Consider the following 20172-nt stretch of genomic DNA (forward strand, 5'->3'; position numbering starts at 1 on the left):
CAGTGTAAGCAGAACGCAGAACTTCAAGTTGATTTTGCCATATTCCCAAGGCAGTTTGGAAATTGGATTTTTGGTACAGTAAGACAACCACTGTGACTCTCAATACTTAAGGTGTACTAGAATTTCACTGTGACTGAATTTAAGGTGTTCTGATAAGAGAATATTCAGCACCTTTTCCATGATGACGAATGCCATCCTTCCTCTAACCCAGCCTTGGTAACCAGATCTGTCCTGTTTGGATCAATCTAGCCACAGCACATCTTGGTGGGTAACTTCTAGCTGTTTATTCAACAGACTGAATGTTTCACTATAGCTGTTTTATTCATCCCACATGACATGAGCCTAGATCTGGGTCATTGCCAAGCTGTTGAGCTGTGAATAAATATGGAAAGAAATTCTAGCAGAGAGTCAGGGAGCAGTGGCAAACAGCTGGAGGAGAATAAGCCACAGCCCAGAGACTACTGATCTTAGACACTGCTCACTTGGATTTGTAGATTCTTGATTTTCAGATGACCATTCTTAGAGCAGATGATAACTTCTTAGGAGTGTTCCACAAATTAGCTAAATGGCTTACATCAGCAATAAAAGGAAATAGTAGGTGTCCTTGGGTTGTAATAAGTGTACATTACCTTGCAAATGCAACACCACTAGTCCACGTTTGCGATAAAGAAAATGCCAGCAACTGAAGACTACCTACCTGTAGTTCATCGATGAATGCTTGCTGTAGCCATAACCTACAATCGCTGCAACCAACACCAGGTTAGCTAGACAGAGTGTGAATTATTTTCAGACACACAAGGCAAAGGGGCAAATCAGGTATGGCTGCCTTTAACTGCCAGGTCTGAAATTTGCCTTTATGCATCAGTGATATAAAGTGTATCATGTTCAATCAGGAAGCTGTGAAGTGAGTTCAAAATAAATTTTTTTTTAATGTCTCTCCTCTCATTTCTGCTACCCTAGTAAACATGTTTTTTTTCTGAATTGTGACAAGAAGACCTAATTCAATACCCAGTAACCAGAAAAAACACAGCAGAGTCTAAGTTGAAGAATATATGACAATTCCTAGGATTTGCAGCACTTTGGCAAAGTATAATTGTGAAGAAAAAATTAACCTATTGCCCACTTGGATTCAAAAATTGCTTTATTTTGAAATTAAGGATTTTTTTTGTTTTTAAGTAACTATGTGTTAATATTCTGTATATTGTTGTATACCATGCGGTAATTTGTTCAATTAAAAATTTTCTGTTTCCTAACTGACCTAAATAACAAAACATAATGCATCTCAGGGATGGTTGCTGTATTTCCTGTTACCTTTATTTCACTGAATTACTTTAACGACTTCAGTCTTAAAGGAGATATAATCTAAAGCTTTGGAGAAATTGCTTACGTCTTTTACTTTCACAGGGGTTTAAACTTCTGACAACTCTATTATATTGTAAGCTTGAAAATTGAGTCCGGGACCTTGAGTCCTCCAGCTAGACCCCTGAACTACTTAATTAGGGGAAATAGGAACAGCCTATTTTCTTTATTATACAGGGCTAAATATCTAAAAGCCTTCAAGTTCCAGGTAGTATTTCAGACAACACCTCTGCCCCCCACCCCTGAGGAAATCCACATTCCTCCTGGGACACTTAGGTCAACCCTTGGAAGAATGTCCTTCTCTTTTAGAGCACAAAGCAGCCAGCGTGGTCATCACTCCGTATTCCTACCAGCAGTTAGGGTCCCTTCTACTGGGAAGAAGGTGCCACATGATAGATGGGATAACAGGTACTCAGGGTGGTGTCCCCACTGGAATGAGCAAAGAAGGAACACAAGCCTTTAAATGTGTGCAAGATGCTTGCTCCTCCCCAAAAGGTGTTGTCAGTCAGATGTACCCCACCTTTCTGTGTTTCTAGTTTATTATTAGAAACAGGGAAGAGGTTTGCTAATCACACAATGTCAATGTCTTATTATGTTAGCAAAAGTTAGGGTCACAATTTTGGTCTTGTTAGTAGTTTTGTCCATGACCTCTCATTATCTCCAGATGCATATAGATTATGCTTAAAAAATATCCACTTCAAACATTGTCTCTCGCCTTTCTTCCCTGCCTTCTTCCTGGCCACTAAGGCTGGACATTTCTTTAATGAATTGGACTTGTTTAATGGTTGAACATGTGTGCTCAATAAACCATCTTGCTCATGCCTTTTAGCTACTTTTAAATGCAAGTTGCAAGATCAGAGAGGAGAACAAGGTTAACAGGTGATTCATCATAGCAGTGACCTGGGTACCAGCAAGGGACCCAGCAGGTGTGTCCCTGCCTGCTGACACTGTGGGTGGAATCTATTCAAGCTGCTTCCAGAAATCCATGATAAAAGAATCCATCTCTGTGCCCGCCCCTTACCTGGTAAGAGAAGGGCTCTGGGGAGGGTTTGCTTTCAGAAAGCTCCACAGCAGGTGGAATTCTGCTGATGACTATCACGTCCAGGTTCAAGACTGAGCAGGAAGTGCTTGATCTGGAAGTAATGGAAACAAGTGAAATAAAAAATTACAGAGTTGCTAAACTACTCTAAGATGATTCTCCTCCAAGGTAGGATGACTTTCTTTTCTTTCCATTCGCTTTTCAGTCTCTGAAGCAGCACTGACTCTACTTTCCTGACTTAGTCACAACATATACCCTCATGGAGTGGGAAGTTGTATACTAATTATGAACGTGACATATGTGCAATGGCTAAGCCACATTTGTGCAACGGACTTACAGCCTGTGCCTAGGACACTGTTGTACAGTGTTTGAGAAAAACTAGCAGGAGTTTGGAAACCTTGAATGAACCAAATATTGAGAGGAACGGAGATGCTCTGAGGAACGGGGCTCTTTCTCCCGTATCAGTGAGGAATGGACACTGAAGAAACCGAGGGAAGAGTTACATAAGGCAGAAATCTGTGGACACTGGCCAAGTCTGTTTCGACAAAATGCTGAAGCAGATTGTCTCCTGGGGTTCCTTGTCTCAATGAAGGGTGGCCATTCCATTAAGACTTTTAAGAAGGACCCAAAAGTCAAAAATGGCATGATTGTAAATGATCACCTAAGCCTTGATGATTTAAAAGAATATCACCTTTACACCCAGATAGTGTTTATTTTTCTTCCACCCTACCTTGGTAGATGGGGCTGGCATTGACGATCTTCAGCACTGTACAGCCCTTCTGCTGGCAAGGAGCACAGCTGAGATGGGAAGCACAAGTAGCCATCGCACACACCAGGCGTGTTGTGGGAGCTGAGCTCTGAACTTCTACATTCTTCTGGAAAGTTGGGTCAGACTTGATTTGGAAGGGACTCCTCAGTTACTCTCTTGCTATTCATTTTTGAATTTACCATGAGAAAACAAAGACCTGTACTGAAATCAAATTTGGACCACTTCAGAGATGCAAGGGCAAAGATGACCTGGAAAAGAGAGAAAGGAATTAGGGCACAGGAGAGAGAAGCATGACTCTCAGTGACCCAGGACACTGCAGGGTATCTGAGGGACAGGCAAGGGCACAGAACCCACCCAGTGTAATTTGAGGCATCCCTGCTCCCTGTTAATTAAGATGTTGGTTACCATTCCCAGCCTTTTCTTAAACACTGAGAATTTCCAAAGGCATGTGCTAGAAATTCCTGCTCTAGGGGTCCAATCCAAGGGTGTCTTAGCTTCTGAGCCTCCTGTAAAGTTAACCTCCATAAATAAGGCAAAGCAGGAAGACTGAGAAATGGCATGAATGAACTAAATAGCGAAGAACATCAGTGCCTAGAGCTGACCTGAGCCCACTTTCCATCACTGTTTCCCAGCAGCACACAAAAGAGTGCTCAGAGGGCTGAACCCTGAGTATTGAATCAGGAAATAAATGGGGGAGGGTTATGATCATATACGCTTTTTTAAAAAGATGTATTTATTTTTATTGGAAAGTTAGATATACAAAGAGAAGGAGAGTCAGAGATGATCTTCTGTCCACTGATTCATTTCCCAGGTAGCTGAAATGGCCACAGCTGAGTAGATACGTAGCCAGGAGTCAGGAGTTTCTTCTGGGTCTCCCACATGGTTGTAGGATTCCATGGCCTTGGACCATCCTCAATTGATTTCCCAGGCCACAAGCAGGGAACTGGATGGGAAGTAGGGCTGCCTGGATTAGAACTTGCACCCATATGGGATCCTGGTGCATGAAAGGCAAGGACTTTAAAGGCTAGGCTACCACTCCAGGCCTGATCATATATGCTTTTAAAATCTGTCATCTTTCCTCACTACGTCCCAACTATTCCCCTTCAAATTTTGGTACAGCTGAACTTTTGCCATTGAAACAGTTTAGAGTGATCTCTCAAAGTAAAAAATAATAGTTTACAACTATTATTAACCTTTCCATAGGAATTTTGTAATTTTGCTTCTTCCAAATGGCAGCTATGCCACAATTGATAAACTATCAGTGTGTGTGTGTGTGTGTGTGGGAGGGATATGTGTACAATCTAATTATAGTTATATCATCTACTAAGCATGCGGGCTCTTACTGGCTCTTAGAATTGCAAGTCAGGGAACACATGTTCTAGTGGGAGGGAGGCCATTTTGAGCAAATAAATATTGTGTGACACACCACAAGTTCATACTATGATCATTTCAGCACAAGATAGAGTTGATTGCAAATGCAGTTGATTGAGGTTTAAGCATGGGAACACCTAGGGCAGAGGAAGGAGATATCAGGAGTGGTGGCCAACCCTAAAGGCTCTGCACCACACAAGTGTGAGACTGTCTTCTGTTATCACTATGAGGAAGACCATTTTTTCTAAACCCAATTGGTACCCCCTTGAAGTGAAGAGAATAAGCCTGAGGCATTGCTGTACAGAGTTCATGGCATGTGCTTATAAAGGCTGAGCCTACTGCCTGACACGGTAGGCAATGTAAACTGAAAGCAATTTCTTGATGAATGTGCAGGGCTCCACCCTTTAACAATTCAGTGACTTCTGGAGCTCTGCCCTAATGAAAAAAAAAAGTCTGAATCACCACAACAAAAAATTTATGAAAGAATATGCTCTTGGAAGCCTGACCGATGATTAACTGTTGGTAGAAGTTGTTTTTGGTAAAACAAGACTCTTAGGAAAGAGACATAAGGGATGCTTTCCTGTGAGAGAGGTTTCTGTAATCACATCTAGGATTAAAGCCATATTGGGCATTTTTACTCTATATGTGACCACTGCAAGGAAAAGCTGAATCCAGGTAGCCATTTCTTTGATAACCATTTAAAAAATTTTTTTTTTGTAAAAGGCTGAGAGAAAGCTCATTCTTCTCCCATATGCTTGCAACATCTAGGAATCAGAGAAGACCAAAATGCCAGGAGTCGCAGACTTCAGCTTGTTTTCTCATGAGTGACAAGAACTCAATGACTTAAGCCATCATCGCTGTCTTTGAGGATCCACATTTGCAGCTATTGGAATTATGAGCAGAGATGGAACATGGATCCAGGCATTAAGATACAGGAATGTGGGCATCCTAATTGATTGCTACTTCCCGTTCTCTTCCTCCTCTTTATTCTTTTCAACATTACTCAAGAGGGAAGAAGAAATACAGTGATGGAGAGAGATAGACTTATGTGCTGGTCACTCGCCAAGTGCTTTCAACACATGGAGCCGGGTCAGGGCCAAAACCAAGATGCAGGAGCCAGGACTTCAGCTGGGCATTTCCTGTCATGAAACCCATCTGTTAAGTCATCCCTAGGGTCCCTTATGGTCTGCAATGGTAGGAAGCTGCATTGGGGACATGGAGCTGGTTTTTGCATACAGATGCTCTGATGGGGGAGCAGACATCTGGACCATCAGGACAAACTTCCATCCCTCAGGCAGCCAGATGATGGTGCCTAGGGTAGAATCCCTGATATGTTCACATACATGATGCTGGCTGCTGCGGCTGCTGAAAAGGGCAGAGCCAGGGTGCTGTGTAAGGCTGCATTCAGTAGCTTTGACAGGAGACAATCACAGCGACATGGATGTGCTCACCTGAACCAACTCACTACATGGCTGTGAGCATGAATGCTTGGAACCTGAAGGTGACAAATGGGAGGAATGGGAAATACAGAGTTTTCAATTGGAATTCTAAATGATTTTTGTGATAGGACGTATTCACAATGCTGCATGCATTTCAGGCTTTCTCCTAACTCATGTGTGGAAAGGGAACCAAACACATGGCTCTGTGAATATTAATTTCTTGTAACCCCCAAATATAGATATCTACTGCAGTTTTTCTCCAATCAACTTGGAGAAATTTGCTTATGTTGGAGATAATAGTCTTCTTCTTGTTTCTGCAGCGTAGACATTTCACATGCCCAAGTTCAGGCTTTTTGTCCACTCTCCGCCCCTTGTCACTGTTAATCACAAGGGTAGCTTGTGATACTTCAAAGTGCCCTGACTTAGAAGGAAAACTGCATAGGCAGCATCAGAGTGTTCTGACTCCCAGTTACCAATTCACCTTTCCAGCCTCTCCTCTTTCTCTGGCCCTTCATGACCTACTTACTGCTTACAAGAAAAAAAGTGCCTCCAGGACTGCAGGGATGCCGCTGTGTTAGTTTCTGCAGGCTGTTGCTCACATCCTGCCCCTTGTAAAAATGCCCCCGACAGCTCACTCCCATCCCTCACCTGCTGTCATTCCGACCACGTGCTTGTTAAACCTTTCCTTGTTTAGTTCTTACGCCAGGTTTCCATGGGAGCTGGACTCCAGTTTTTGTTCCTTTGTTTGTAGCACATCTCAGTGTGTAACAAAGTTGTTCCACAAGCATCTTTGTAAAAACCACCACAAACATGTGCCATGTGGCTGGCAGGCCATGTGGATTTGTGCAATGAGTGAGTGCAACTATTTTTCCATCTGAGGTCCCCTTGAAAATGCTCCAATTCCCTCCTCCTCCCTTGCTGCCATACCAGATATCCTCTTTGCACACAGCACTGAACCCTTCACCCAGGACAAAATGGTCTCAGAAGTGTCTCTAAGCAAAGCTTATGCTTTGTGCCTTTAAGATCTTGTAGCTGGATGTGAAATGTTCATGAATTTTAGCTCAGCCCCAGGTGGCTGTTTATATCACCTATCAGAAAGCAGAATAATAACAATAGTGATAATAACAATAGTGATAATAATAAGTCCTAGCTTTTCTGTTGGATTTTTCTGTATGTTTGTTTCCAGGGCAATATCACGTTTTCCTGCTCTGAACCACCCATCGTTCCCATCACATTTGTCAACTCCTGCAACAGTTACTTGCTCCTGCCCGGCACCCCACAAATCGATGGGCTCTCAGTGAGTTTCCAGTCTCGAACATGGAATGAGGATGGGGTGCTTCTGTCCACGGAGCTGTCTGAGGGCTCAGGGACCCTGCTGCTGAGCCTGGAGGGCAGCATCCTGAGGCTCCTCATCCAGAAAACCACCCAGCATGTCGCAGAGATCCTCACAGGTATGTGTGCTGATGCCGGCCAAGAGGGCTTCTTGTTCAACCACATTAAGAAAGAAGGCTCTCACTGATACACACAGAGGCTGGCTCTAAGGTTCATGGGAAGGCCCATTGTTTGCACAGCTGCTCCACTCTATAGAGGCAGCACTTTTGTTCTTGTTAAGAAAAACTTTTTCTCAAGTGAAATTCACATTAGGTATGTGAACTTTAACTGGTGGCTTAATTTCCTTACCCCTTCAACATCCTCATCAATGATGTGGGGATAAGAATTCCTGAGCCTGGTGCAGTAGCCTAGTGGCTAAAGTCCTCACCTTACATGCACCAGGATCCCATATGGATGCCAGTTCTAACCCCGGCTTTCCTGCTTCCCATCCAGCTCCCTGTTTTTGGCCTGGGAAAGCAATCAAGGACAGCCCAAAATCTTGGGTTTCTGCATGTGCATGGGAGACCCAGAAGAGCATCCTGGCTCCTGGTGTCAGCTCAGCTCAGCTCCGGCTGTTGCGGCCACTTGGGGAGTGAATCAATGGATGGGAGATCTTCCTCTCTGTCTCTTCTCCTCTCTGTGTATCTGACTTTGCAATAAAAATACATAAATCTTAAGGAATTATTGATTAGGAATATTTCGTGTAGGAGTGTTCACTGACAGAGCACTCAGGTATGTGTGCCCCCTCTAGACTGGATCTGAAGTGATTGGAATTCTCGCTGCCCTCACTCGTAGAAGGCCATGTTTTCTAGTTGGAAGGTGATGAAGAGGAGCAACAGAAATGGCTTTCACAACGACATGTTTCTGAAGGACAGAGCTGATTTTTTTTTCACAATTCTCAATTCAACTTCAAGGAAAAAAATGAAAAAAGTGTCAAGAAGCATATTGTAGCGACTGACATGGCCCAAAGTGTTGAACTACAGCATGTGATATGTGATGCCATATAAGTTACTTTGAAAACCCAGAAGTTTCATGTCACTTCCAACTCTTTGTTAATGAGTCTAGGAGAGTAACAGGAGATAGTTCGAGATTCAGGGTCCCTGTCACCCACAGAAGTTTGAATGGTCTCCTGGTTTCAGCTTGGCCTAGATTTTTCAGCCATTTGGAGAGTGAACAAGCACTTGGAATCTCTCTCTCTCTCTCTCTCTTTCTGTATCTCTGACTTTCAAATAGGTAAACAAATCTATAAAAAGACATATCAATATTTAAAGTATACATTCAAGCATATACATATACTTAGAATACATATTTAAGATGTGTTTTGAAACAATTTATAAGCAATACTATATATTGCATCTGGATATAGCAAAACATTTTAAGATGTCTGTGCGCATGTATTTAGTTACATAAAAGACAGAAAAACAAAAACTTCTCTCACAAATGACTATAGCATACAGGGTTGGGCTAGCCAGAAGTCAGAAGCAGGACCCCACACAGAGGTTCCACAAAGATGACAGTGTTCCCATACGTATAATCTCCTCTGCCTTCCCAGGGAAATTAACAGGGAGCTGAATGGGAAGGAGGGTAACTGGGGCTTAAACTGGTGTTCCAGTAGGAGATGTCAGTGTTGCAAGAGGCAATGTTGACTTGCTCCAACACAACACCAGCCCCAAGACTGCGTTTGGTTTTGTTTTGCTTTTAATGATCTGGAAATGGCTGATATTTGGGAAGCTCTATTTCTATTTATGGTAATGTACTATGGACATTCATTTATACCGACATGCCAGAACCTGCACTAGGGACTAAGGCATGATGATCAGCCCATGGATCGTTGGAGATCCCTCCCTGAAGGAATCTTCCTCAAGTCTCATTCTGCTTTGTACCCAGGGCCAACATCAATCATGCAGGACTGGACTGCCTGATTTTCCTTACATTTTAGTACCCTTCCTTTCCTCCTGAACTGTGAGAGTATAATCAATCAGATAAAGGGAAATTCATAAATAGTAAAAAAAATATATAGCGTAATAGTGAAGGCCATGGAATATTCTTAATGTCAATAAGGGAGATGAAGGGCGAGTTGGATATCTGAGAAACGCAGTAGTGTCTCAAGCCGGGAATCAGAAAAATAAACTTGAAGGTAGCCTTTCTTCAGTCCTGTGGTCCTGTTTAAACATATCAGCTTTTGCTCATGCAAATATAAGTGCAGTAATTACCAACAGCTATATACTACAGGACACTAAAAGTTTTGATTGCTGACACCTTACCCCAGTTTCTGTTGGTGAGGATTTTAGCGGTCACTTGGGTATGTGATTCTTACTCAGAACCTCACTTGACCTAAAGTGCAGTCATCGATGGGGCTTCCTGCAGGGAGCTCTGCTTGTGAGCTAAAATTCAGAGTCGCAAGTGGGGCCAGGACATCCACTGCCAATCTCATTCTCATGATCTCTCTAGAAAGCAGCCTGCAGAAAGTGACACGGAACACCCAACAGAAAAAAAAAAAAACCAGCCCTTGAAAACAGTGTTATTGGAGGCAGTGTCTCAATATTCTCCTGTCAGTCTATTCATTCCAAGTGGAAGATGAAGTCAACTTTATGTTCATATAGAAAAGATTGTATACAGACATGGATATCATCAAATGTGGATCAGGAGGTCATGTTAGAAATGGCCTGTTCCAGGAAATTAAAAACTGGGGATAGATAATTGCATTGTGGTTAAGACTTCATTTGAGATGCTCACATTTCCTAATAGAGTGCTAGAGTTTGAGTTTGGCCTTGTTACTAGCTCCAGATTCCTATACTGCACATCCAGGGAATTTGCAGGTGAAGATTCAAGGTGTTAGGTGTGTGCTGCTCACTTGAGAGACCTGGGCTGACTTTCTCAAGCTCAGGTGCTGTCATCATTTACGTAAGGAATCAGTGGGTCGGAATCATTCCTTCACGCTGTCTGTGTCTCTGCTATTCCAATGCAATGAATAAGGAGGGCAGTGACAGCCATTAAAGCAGATTAAGATGTCTCAAATTCTCAGATATCTTAAGTAGCTATTTAATAAATTCCCTTTTCTTCCATTCTGACCTAAGATCTAGAGGTAGAAGGGCTTCATTCTAAGAAGTCACAAAAGCTGAGAGTGAATTTGTAAAGTTAGTGGAGTTTTATAAAACTCATTAGATTTCCAGTCATGGTGGTAAGTTAACCACCCAGAATTATATTTTCATATTCAGAGTTATAAAAGTTAAACAACAGAGATGCCTGGCACTTCCTTCCTTACTTACTTCTAGGGCTTCGTCTTGTATGCGTGATTTTCACAGGGAGGAGGAGGAGGAAATTTACTGTTTTCTGAGCTGGCAATCTCAGAGAAATACACAAACAACCTTAAAATAGAAGTTATTTGAATTAAGTTGTTCCGCAGATGACATGTCATAAAAATAAACTGTATGTTTTTTGAATCAGAAAATGTTCATCCTAAAGTTGCTTATTTGAGCTCTCAAGTCCATGGTAGTTTCAATATATCCCATTGCTACCCAATACAAAGTGAATATTCGCTTTTATTTTTAAAATAATACAATTGTAAGGGTTATTAAAAACAAACAGTGCTTGAGAAGAAAGCCCTACAGTTGTATGTACTATAGGCTATTTAGGAAAATATACTATTTGAGATTTAAAGGTAGGTCTTCCTGAAGCATTTTTTCTGTTAACCTTACTTCTGCAACTAAATGCCAGACACAGCCACTCACAGAGCAGGCTATTTCGGCTCATAGATTTGGAGGTTCAAAGCCCATCACTGGAGAGTCCTCTCACTATGTGTCTAATGAACACAGTGGATGGGGAAGTGCCTGCAGAGAGAAATCACCTGGAAATCCAGGAAGCTGATGTATGAGGTGAAAACTCAATCGTGTGTGTGTGTGTGTGTGTGTGTGTGTGTGATATCTCTCACCCTGTAGAACATCCAGAATACATTCACAGGGGCACACTCTGAGAATCTCACCAATCCAGTTCCCTCACCACACACCATGAGCTGATTGTTTCTCTGCCATCTCAGCACCATTAATTTATGACTTTGGGGACTAAATGTCTGCATCAGCTGGGGAGCCAAGTCATATTGAGCCAACAGCATCGGGCTAGTTGGGATTCATACAAGATGAGAAGGTCACTAACTTCAGCAAAGGCTGTAAGGAGTTATTCGAATATCCCACTCTGGACCCGGCACCATTCTGTCTTCCTCATAGCTCATGAAATTCGTGCCAGTCTAACCACCCACCAATAGATGTAACCCCGCATTCCACCTGAGAACCCCACCCCAATCTTCCAGCCCCTTCCCCAACCCCGCCCACTCACCAATCATCCCTAGGCATTCACCTGCAGTCGCCAATCCCCTGGGGCCTGCCCTCTATCCCTCCCAATCCCTGCCCCCCATACCTTGCAGACAAAATGGCCCCAGGTGCGGCTCTGTCTCTTCTCTCTCTTCTCCTTCCCCTTTTCCCTTTTTCTCTCCAGCACCTCCACCCCGTTCCTGCCCTGCTGGAACAAACCTCCTAAGATACCTCATTGCGTCTGATGTTTTCAGATCACGGTAAAGAACCAGGTTGTGGGAATTAGCTGCATGTAATAGTATCGCAATATCCTATAAACTAGAACTAGAACTCGACCTTTTTAAATAACTAACAGTCTTTATAGAATATTTTAAAGCAAGTGATGCATATCTATCAACACATACCCTACACAAAACATTTACTGAGTATCTAGTATATACCCTTTAAATGTTTTTCTATAGCTCAAGGCTGACTCCTTACGAGGACTGTCTTCAATGGACTAAGGCTACTAACTGACGTGAGGTCAGTCTTTGGGATCTGTTTCACACGACCTTGTCCTACTGTGCAGGGCCATTTACATTCTACTCATACCTAGTGCTCTTCACCCATGTGGAGTCCTGGGCCTGGCCTTGGAATAGGGAACACCTTCCAGGAGCCTTGTACTGCACTGCCTTTTCACGAAACCAAAATCCACTTTGGTAGTTTACATGGAAGAAAAATTTGGGAATGTTTAGTGCTATTCAAGAAAGTTTGAAACTTTTTTTTTTTTTCATTTCTCCTTTGTATCACTGTCCTGATAGTTTGTATGGGGGTATTTCCAAATGTTCATGGAAAATGAAATGAAAATATAAGTTCTTATAGTAACAGGACACTTTTGGAGTCCATGCAGACTTCACTACAGTACACATCTCACACGAAACTTTTGGTGAATGTTCTTTCGCATGGATTGCAGATGCTCTTTGCAACAAAAATCCTGTACTTTAATTTCATTTCTAAGTACTTTTGAAGCTCCTTCTTCTGTGTTAGTCTATTAGGAGGGCCAGAACAAACACTGTAGATTTTACTTACAGTTCTGGAAGGCTAAAGACTGAAGTGAGAATATTGGCAAAACTGATATTCTGGCACCTCTCTGGGTTAAAGCCGGCCATCTTCTCCTGATGCCCTCAACTGTTCCCTTCCATGTGTGACTTTGTCTTAATTTCCTATTCTCTAAAGAGTAGTGTGTCCTAAAAAAAATTTGCTTCTTCATCTCTCAAAATGCCACTGCATTTTTTTTTAATTAATTACATTGCATTATGTGACAGTTTCATAGGCTCTGGGAATCCCCCCAGCCCCCACCCCTCCCCTCCCCCCTGGTGGATTCCTCCACCTTGTTGCAGTATTACAGCTCAAATTCAATCAAGATTCTTTCTTTGCAAACATATACCAAGCATAGAGTCCAGCATCTTATTGTCCAGATGAATTGAACAGTTTCTTAGGGAGACTATTTCTGGTCTAAAGGTAGAGCTGGCAGAATTATCATCCCAATCAATTAAGAGGCCCAACATAACGTCAACAACAATTTACAGCATTATGGAATTGACATGGTTTTGAGTAACCAGTATGTTAAAAAAATAAAAAAAATGCAAGTTTTTAACCACATCCTGTGATTAGCTCGTTTATATTTTCATTTTAGTTTATATACAGAACTGGCTGCTATATACCTTAAAATGGCTGTAGGGTACTATTCAGCTGTCTTGTGTCTATTTTCATTTTCGTATTTAGCATTTTATAGTGTTGAAGCATAACTTTGCTGAACTTGGCGGATTTTAGGATAGTCTAGACTGGCTTATAACTCTAACAACACATTTGTCAACAGTTTGGGTGCAGAACAGTAATTACCATTCTTAACATTTATGCTCCAACTCCAGATGCACCCAGCTACGTGAAGCAATTACTTCTGGATTTAAAGGGAGATATAGATGAACATACAAAATGCCACTGTATTTTTTAGGCAATGGAGGTTAAATTCTCAACACATGATTTTGGAAGGGCATTCACCTCATAGCTACATATATTGGCTATCTTCCCATATGATTGGCTGTCCAGGGTCTTTTTCTCCACCATATGGTACAGAACTAAATACCCGGTTACCTGTTGTACCCATTGCATTTGTTGAAGGCTCAGTGAGACACCTGCTTCCCAGAGGGCCTCAGTGACTGCCTTCAGGCCTTTCAATCCAGAGGGTTCTCATCTGTGGACATACACACAAAAAATCAACTAATTGGAGGTCATTTTTTTTTTAATTTAATCTATGCTGAACATGGACATCCTTCTTTTTTTGTATTATAAAACCAAATAAATACTACTATCTGTATTTACATAGAATATCATTTAGTTATGTTAGCTATTGCAATTAATCCAGATTATTGGCAACTGGTATACTATTTTAAATAAAGAATTTAAACATCCATGGGATTGTCTCCAAAGGGGATAGGGCAACCGTACTTTTTGCTTGAATTAGTGCCTGACTGAATGAAGGAACCAGTGGAATTGACCTTCATTCCACTCAGAAGAACTTAGTTCTAGATTAGAAGTGGTTTTTAACAATGTTGGTTTTATGACAATCATATGCAGCATGTGCTGTAGAACATGTCACACACAAGAATGAACTCTTCCAAGGGAAAGTTCTAACATGATTGAAAAGGCTATAAGGTCTCCAGAGGTGGGGAGGAGGCCTGGAGAGCCTTGTCACACAGGAGGGAAGCGCTCAACATCGTAATCCTGGCAGTCAGATGTGTACAGTCTACTGACCAGCAATTAACTAAGCTCTTCCTCAAATATTGCCATGTCCGTATAAACAACTGGCAGCTACCTGCCATCTGCACATCTGCACATTCGTCTGTGAACTTCATCCTCTGCTTCAATTACGTTGCCATTCATGCTTCTGTGTTTTAACTAAAATAATGAGAAAATACCATCACTGCGGTTAATTAAACTGCCACACAATGGGCTGTGGCTTTCACAAACTGAGCACAAAGTTCAAGTTTTAGAATACCACACCATGAAGAGGCCTTATGCTTCTGGATAAGCAATGGAGAAATGAAATTACCCAAGCTTTACGTTGCCAAGAAAGATTGGATGTTTACCAAAATGATGTCATGGGCATCTGAATAATGATAATTGAGACACCTTATTTCTGAACCTACTCTTCCTTCCCCCATGTTTTATTCAAAAAAGGAACTGGGGGAGCTAAATGATGATGATGATGATGATTATAGAATACCCTACCATCAGACATGCTATTGCTCCCTTTGCTCTTTCATGTTCCACTGTGACAGTTCCGCCATGTAACTCACTCTTCTGTTTAGTTCAGGAAGCTTTCAAACCATGTTTTGTGACAATGTTGTGTGTTCCAACCTGCAGCTGGTGTACTGCCCCCAGGATTGCAGAGGCCCTGCTGGGAGGGACAATAGAGAGATTTTAAGGCAGGAGGACAAGTGCTTGTGGGTAGGGAAATCTTGCCACAGAGGCAACAAACTGGACTAGAAAAGGGAGATGTCCTAGAGGTGCAAACTGTACATCATGACTATGGTGACTAAACAGAGCAAGGTGATACTCCAAGGGAGGACAAAGCTCAGGGGTGAAAAACTCCTTGGGAGCTCCAGCGACCTGGGACACAGAAGTCAAGCAGGAGGGGAAGAGAAGCAGCGTTTTCACTATAGACCCTAGAGGCAGATTTGCGCTTTGAATGGAGTGACAGAATAGCTCTCGGATGCTCTGACTTCAGTGATTAACATGTGGATAATTGAGCCAACTTTGAGACCTGTAACAGGAAAAAAAATCCTTCACCCTCCACCCCCAACAAAACCTGTACCTGTTAGATTCTCATGGATGGCAATCACAGATATTGTTCTGTTCATACGCTGACCAAGGGTTTTCAGGATCCAGGTTAACATGAATTTCAAGCCGTGCCTTAGCAAGTAGGAGAGGTTTAACCTGTGATTTAAACAATGCAAATGAGAGAACCCTGTGGTGACCCTTGGCAGTTCAGATTCAGCTGCTCTGATGTTCAGTCAATTAGTGAACATACGGAGAGGGCACGTTGCCCTGTTGAAACCAATGAGGACACCTCAGCTTGACTCAGACTCCACCCCCAGCAACCTGTAACCCCACTGGAGAGAGGAAACACATTGATACATTGTTGCTTAAGACTGCCAGGCAGTAAATGATATGACCCAAGGGAATAGATCAGGCAGAGTTTCTTATGAGAATTTAGACGCAGGAAATGCCAGGTTCTATTATAGTTCAGGAAATTTTGTTTCATTTATTTTCTGATTTATCAATTCATCCCCTTGTTAATTCATTCAATTATTCAGCACCTTTGCTATTCCCTGAACTATGCTGCTTTGAATCATAAAGGTCAACTATGACACTGCATGGAAAACCACCTGATTCTGGTTTTCATCAGAAAGTAAAACTCAGAGGCTCTCAAGCCAATCAGTTCTGCTTCTGTTGCAAGATGAGTAAGCAGGTTTAGCAACATGAAGGAGCTTGTCTAAATTTCTATTAAATTGTAAGTGGCAGGGTCCTGAGCAAGGCAGTACTGTGTAAATAACACATCACAGAACCATGTGAAAAGTTTTTTTTCCGGGGTTGGAGAAAGAATCTCTAAAACTGTGTCCTGGCTGGGCAGAATCTTGCTGTATGCTGTGTGTAGAGTGGACATCCACATCCACATGATGGGACAAACGCTGCCTTCTAGTATTGGTACACCGAGAGGGGAATCTGTGGGTATAGTGGATTCTTCTTGGTCTCTGTATAGTGCTCTGTACTCCCGCTCGAGTGTCCTAGTCCCTCTGGAACTTAAGACAGAAGGGTAATGAGAGGAAGTGATACCTGTAAGCTCTGTGGAAGGGTTCCCAGGAACGCGGTTCTAACTGGGGAAGCTGCTGGCTTCTGTGACTCAGAGTAGAAAGGCGGCCACGAAGCAGGAAGATGTGAGGCTGCACAGGGTAGAACGATGGCCCGAGGTAGAGTGGGAATGAGCCCAGGAATGGATCACCCCTGGCTCATCCCAGGAGCAATGTCTACAGTAACTAACGGCTACCACCTGGACCCCTGAGCCCCGCCCCCGCAACTACACGTCATAGACAGGTGAGCGCACAACCGTTGAGCACGCGCCAAACACCCCGGAGCACGAGCCAGGCAGGAAGCCTCTGTTGCCCCTCCCTTCTCTGCCACTCAGGCGCGGTGTTTAAAACCCAAAGCCGTGCTCGCTGGCTGCTATTTTCCTCTGGCAGCTATCACACCAGGTGGAAGTGGTCCGTCAGACCCTTTATTAAACTTTGCCTGGATTAAGAGCCTCTCTCAAGTGTGTCTGAGCTTCCCCTAAATAAACCTAACAAGATGAGAGAGAGCCAGAGATACACTTCCGCAGTGGGGCAGCCTCTAGGTGATGGGACCTACTTGCCACCTTCCATCTTTCTGTCCTGTTTAGCTTCATGACTTTTGAACTCCCATGTAGACTTCCTGTGTTTCTTGTCCAACTTGTTGCAAATTCCTGATCATTTTCAAAACATTCCTAAAACAAAATGTTCTTGGACTTTTCATATGGAGTTAACTCCCCTGCACACACATGACTGCTCCAGCCAGAACTTCATGAAGCCATTAGTATCACTTTGATTTTGTTTTTGTTTTTGGCATTGTCTTCTGCATATACACATTAGTTGATTATTTAGCATATCAAATGCTTTTTTCTTCTTCGTTTTTAGGTAAGTATTATTACATAACATGCCACTGGGTGTCAAATAAATCTGTATGTATATATAATATATACACACATAATTTTGTGTTTTTCCCTCTTGATCTTTAGAAAAACTTATTAAAGGTGGATTATTCATTTTCAGAAGCAAAAAGAGGAAGGAAGGGGAAGGAAGGAAGAAGAAACGCAAGCAGGCAGGCTGGAAGGTAGAGTGAGAGAGAGACAAACACAAATGGAATTGTGAGATGAAGGGAGATGATCCTTGATAAGCACTGGGAGCCCAGGCAGGAGGGTTTAGCTCAGGATGCACGTGACCACAGCATCAATCATCCCGACACCTGCTCTTCCTGTTTCTGTTCCAGGCAGCAATCTGCATGATGGCTTGTGGCATGTGGTCAGCCTCAGCGCCAGAAGGAACCGCGTCACTCTCACTGTCGATAATTACGCAGAATCCACAGCTCAAGACACTACTCCGGTGCAGATTTATTCAGGAGGCAGCTACTACCTCAGAGGTAAGTTCTCCAGGATATGACATTGAAAACAGAGGTGGAGAGGGAGAAATGCAGGGGACAGTTACCTCATTCTGACACACACACACTGAATATGGTCTCACAGCCATACACATAGAAATTACCTAGGACAGAGCAGAGAAAAGAAAGTATTGTATCTACGAGGACTGCAATTACATAACTCAGCCAAAGAACGTTTCTGCAGTTACACCTGGGTCTGAGATCACATTGGAAAGACAAACTCAGCTGAAAACTTGGAGAAAATTCACCAAAAGTCAGCAGGATTTGCAAGGCGGAAACTCAGGTAGAAGCATCCAGCTTTGCAACCCCAATCATTTCTCTACCTATTGCTTTCTCAGCCCCTCTCCTCCCTCCTCACATACGCAGAGGCTGTGCCCATGGCTTGGAGCACCTACAATGGAGGCGTCAAAGGAGGCCCAGGGTCTTGTAATTACACAGAGTAGCCAGCTCAGATTCCACCATCTCCTATGTTACGTGAATCCCGTTAATCTTTCCAAGTACAATATCTTGGAGATAATTAGGATGACAAATATGATGTATACTTCCAAAAGTTTATGGAAAGCGGAATTACAGGTCTGAACACAAAAATAAAATTGAAGTCCATACATGGCTTGATCATGATAGACATTTTCTACAGTTAAAAGAAGTGTAATGATTTGCTTTTAATGACATTTTCCATTTTATTTATTCATTTTATTGACTTGAAAAACAGTGAGACTGAGCTAGAGAGAGAGACAGGCTGTGAACCTGCCGGTTCAATCCCCAAAATGCCTGGGGAACTCAGGGCTGGCCCATGCCAGAGTCAAGAGCCTGGTGCTCCTCCCAGGTCTCCTGCGTCTGCCTCAGGGACCAAGCTACTTGAGCCATTACCTGTCATCTCCTAGAGTGCACAGTAGCAGGAACCTGGGGTCACGAATCATCCAGGGATCAAGCCCAGGCACTCTTATGTGGCATGTGGGCATCCCAAGTGAAGTCCTAGACATTGATGCAAATTCCCACCCTTCCACACACCTTTTGAAGTACTTGCATGTCTAGACACAGTTATTACATTATATCTATAGATATGCATATATCTATAGATCTCTGTGTGTGTGTATCTTAAAAGATTTCATTTAAGTGAGTATCTGATGTATTAGTCAATAGTTTGTATTATACACATAATTTCTGAAGAGGGACATTAAATATCTGACCTTAAGCAAAACACTTAAATGACTGTCTGGGCTGGGGTGGGGTAGGCTCATCCTCAGGATTGCTAGGAGAGGGGAGTCAAGGTTAAGATACCAATGCTAGTGTTGGCCACAGGCAGGGATCGATCCAGCTGGCTTCAGCCTTTAGAGGTGTGGGCTTGCGCTGAGCCCTGTGCTGCAACTCCCCATTCTCCCCATTCCCCAAGAGAAAAGCAGTATTATGGAGAAGTATGGACTGCAGTACCTCAAATAGATTATCCAAGTTTCTTCTTTCATACGCAGTGAAATGTGGGATGAGAAGTTTTGAAATCTATAAGAGATTTTATGTAAGTGTGAGTTGCAAGTCCAGTCCATAGAGGGCATCTCTGGTAGGGAATCATGTGTGGCAATGCCTTGCTGGCCTGATTTTAGGAGGAGGAAAGGCCTCAGTCCTTCACCTAAAGTCTTCTCCACCTGTGCAAAGGCCACACATCCTTTCAGAGCTGCAGCTCCACCCTCCGTGAATGTGATGTCTGTTTTAAGTTCATTCATGGGACGCGCTTGCATAGCAGATACTCTTCCCACTTCATAGATAGCAAGGGTGTTTTCTGCTATAATGAAGACATGACACAGGTTCATGAAGTGAGCGATGAACAGGCGAACAAGAATTCACAACCAGATCTATATGCCATCCATGGCCCACTAGTGAAGATAGAAAGGACAGCAGATGTAACAAAAATGTTGGATCCTGTGACCCCTAGGCCACACCTCACAGGTTGTGTTCATTTGCATGTTAGGTCATACATCAGGGAGAGAGAAAGGGATGTCTAAAGAAGATTGTTTTAAATAATTATGGAGCAATATGCATTTGACATCTCTTAAAGGCAGAGATGATTGCCCTTCCGCAGGTGGACGCATGTTCTTAAAAGTACATTTCAGGGACACTGGGTTCAGTTGGTGAAGATTCATTTATGCTTTTCATGGAGTTTAACCACATGCCTCGTATGTAGGCTGCAAATTTAAGGAAGGCAAAAAATCAGTTTCAGTAAGAACAGCCCACTTGCGTAAATTCTCTTGA

The 20172-nt window shown here is 42.8% G+C and overlaps 1 protein-coding gene and 1 long non-coding RNA gene across 2 annotated transcripts in view; one reads left to right on the plus strand and one right to left on the minus strand.

Moving 5' to 3' along the window:
• The window catches only part of LOC101533345 (contactin-associated protein-like 5), a 326990-nt gene that overhangs the window by 101620 nt on the left and 205198 nt on the right, over nt 1-20172 (plus strand). The window contains exons 10-11 of the mRNA XM_058664175.1: nt 7164-7428; nt 17761-17910. Coding sequence (XP_058520158.1) covers nt 7164-7428; nt 17761-17910 — 415 coding nt within the window. The remainder of the gene's footprint in view (nt 1-7163; nt 7429-17760; nt 17911-20172) is intronic.
• Nucleotides 14967-16732, minus strand: LOC131480345 (uncharacterized). The gene is made up of 3 exons (XR_009245415.1): nt 16534-16732; nt 15512-15633; nt 14967-15094 (listed from the first exon to the last, which is right to left on the minus strand). It is a non-coding gene; the product is annotated as an uncharacterized LOC131480345 (long non-coding RNA).

Source organism: Ochotona princeps, chromosome 5 (genome assembly GCF_030435755.1).
Source record: "Ochotona princeps isolate mOchPri1 chromosome 5, mOchPri1.hap1, whole genome shotgun sequence".
NCBI classification, from domain to species: domain Eukaryota; kingdom Metazoa; phylum Chordata; class Mammalia; order Lagomorpha; family Ochotonidae; genus Ochotona; species Ochotona princeps.